The sequence below is a fragment of the Nicrophorus vespilloides genome, unplaced genomic scaffold (genome assembly GCF_001412225.1).
Source record: "Nicrophorus vespilloides isolate i.1.1-1 unplaced genomic scaffold, Nicve_v1.0, whole genome shotgun sequence".
Lineage (NCBI taxonomy): Eukaryota > Metazoa > Arthropoda > Insecta > Coleoptera > Silphidae > Nicrophorus > Nicrophorus vespilloides.
The window spans coordinates 4,399-7,077 of NW_017098546.1; the positions used below are offsets into that span (position 1 = coordinate 4,399).

Genomic DNA, 2,679 nt, shown 5'->3' on the forward strand with positions numbered 1-2,679 from the left:
TACCAAATCCGGGAAAAGATCCAAAGGAGGTCACGTCCTACCGACCCATCAGCTTGCTGCCGGTGATTCCGGACCATCAGTTTGGATTCCGACGACATCACTCCACCATCCAGCAGATCCATCGCGTGGCGAGCGAGATAAAGCGATCCATGGAAGAAAAGCAGTACTGCTCCGCTGTATTCCTCGACATAACAAAAGCCTTCGACAAAGTGTGGCACGCGAGTATGCTCTACAAAATCAAGAGCACGTTGCCTCACGACCATTACGACATATTAAGATCTTTTCTGTCTGGTAGATTTTTCCAACTAAAGTTGAGGGTGAGGTAACACAGGTGTACCCGATCGAGTCGATCATGCGGGAACATGTCACATTGAACAGCAAAATCATCCCGCAGACCGACGATGCCAAACTCTTGGGCTTGTTCTTTGATCGCCGACTCACCTATGCAACGAAAAGGAAGCAACTGGGCATCAACTTAGCAAGGTTGTACTTGCTCATCGGCAGAAGATCACAGCAATCCCTGGAAAATAATCTACTGATATACAAGACAGTGCCGAAGCAGGTGTGAACGTACGGCATCCAAAAGCCAGCAATTACAATATCGAGATCCTACAACGATTCCAGTCTAAATGTCTGCGGTTCCTGGTACAAGCCCCCTGGTATGTCACGAACGACACGATACACAATGACCTCCAAATGAACACCGTTAAGAGTAAAATCCCCATGTTCAGTGCCCGTTACCAGAACAGACTGCAACAGGTTTCCGATGGGAAATCGTTCCACTCCACGCCTATTTTATTCTGTTTTTTCTGTTTTTATTTTCTTTTTTTTTTTGTCTTATGGACAAAAAACATTCCACTTATTGCCAAAAATTGGCTGCGAATTAGAAATAAATGATATAAAAAAAGTACACATCAGCAGGTAATAGTAGAATAATTCAGTGATGATATACAATGTAATACATAATTTATTAGACATAATTTAGGATATATATATATTTATAATATATATACAAATTTAATAACTAGAAGGAGTAGTCGAAATAGTATTATATATTGTATAGTATTATAATACTATACGCGATTTGAGAGTTGCGGAGAAGAAAAATGAACGTAATATTGAACGCAACGATAACGACGACGATAGGATAGATTAAAGAGGATGCAATTGATTAATTGATTAATAGCTTCCCCTCCATGATCTATACGAACATTTTCCTCCGCAGATACTACATGTCTTCTTGGCTGAATGTCAACTGTGCGTTGCAACTTAGAAACTCGGCGTAGGTGCAGGAGAACATGCTGCAATCGCTACCGTTCATCTGCTGCGGAATGTCTCGTATGCATCTCAACTTCCAGTCGGATGCGTCGAACCCGCACTTCTTCTTATCGAGATGCTCCTCCTGCAGATAAGTAATCAAAGCATTCGTGCATTGGTGGTACCCATGCTGTCGTAATAGCCGATAAAGTTTGACCGGAAATCGATTATGGCCATGCACCAGTGCATTCTCATGTGGATGGTAACGCAAATCAGATCGTGCGAGAAGACATCGACATTTCGCGTCCAGAGGAGTAGCCGTCTTTAAGAAGCTTCGAGTAGAAGAACGTGTTGAATACGAACACGCTGGGAAACTTGGCATTTATGCCCCGTTGGATGATGAGGTTCATGTAGAAGTTGATCACTTCGTTGTTCAGCCAATTCCTTCCCCTCCGCGTCATGACATGATGAGTGATATGTTGAGGCTAAACTTGCTCGCGAGCACTGCGTCCATGTTATTGCTTCGACTAAAAGCAGCGCTGACATTTGCCTCCTGCTCCTCCGTCAGCTGCGGTAGCTTCTTTGTCGGCTCCTCGACGGGCAGCACGATCTCTTTGATATGACGACATTTCTGCACCTGGGTCTCCAGCAGTTTGGCTCTGCACTCACTATTGATTCTCTGGATCTCATCTAGTCAACTTTTCCACAGCTCGATCTCCTTCTCTCGCTTAGCGATCTCCTCAGCATGTTCTGTAATTCTAGAAAAACAACAAAGCTCTCTGCAAATCTCGTATCTTTTACGACAGCATCAGCTGTGTCAATGGATCACAACTAAATTAGACACAAACATTCGTCAATATCCTTTTCTAAGTTAGGAATTACTCTTTATTGCAGTGGTTATAAACTATTATCAATACTATTACTGCTGCAGTTTCATTTTACTTGGTTCAATGGAGAAGTAGCAGCAGCAGAATTAATAAAATCATATTTAAGTTGAGATTTGTATATATAAATATACAAACATGCTGAGAACAGGGAGTAGTCAAAACATATGTTAATTTGACAGATGTTGCAAGACTAAATAATTAGTAAGGAAAAATGGAACTTACTTGTTTGTAATCCAAATGTTGATTCAGTTGTCTAATCATTTGTTGGGTCTAGAAATTTAGAAATTCCTAAATTTCTAGACCCAACAAATATGTTAAATTATCCTTTAGACATTATTTAAAGCGGATCTCACAAGACTTTCAGCCAGGAAAAATATATTCCAAATTAAACGTTAATGTAAAATAATAATATATATATAATAAGAACAAATCGCGAATTATAATTTCTTTTAACTTTGGCTGGAATGATTTTTTTTCCTTAAAGCGTTGACAGCAGGGGGACCAAGTCATATGAGAAATCTGTTGTATAGCCACT

At 40.5% G+C, this 2,679-nt stretch overlaps 1 protein-coding gene across 1 annotated transcript; it reads right to left on the reverse strand.

The window, feature by feature from the left end:
* Positions 1-1,201: 1,201 nt before the first annotated feature.
* On the reverse strand, positions 1,202-1,718 carry LOC108562727 (sentrin-specific protease 1-like). The gene is given in 3 exon segments (XM_017921144.1): positions 1,202-1,384; positions 1,432-1,579; positions 1,621-1,718. Coding segments are annotated over 3 exon segments (429 nt in total).
* Positions 1,719-2,679: the final 961 nt, after the last annotated feature.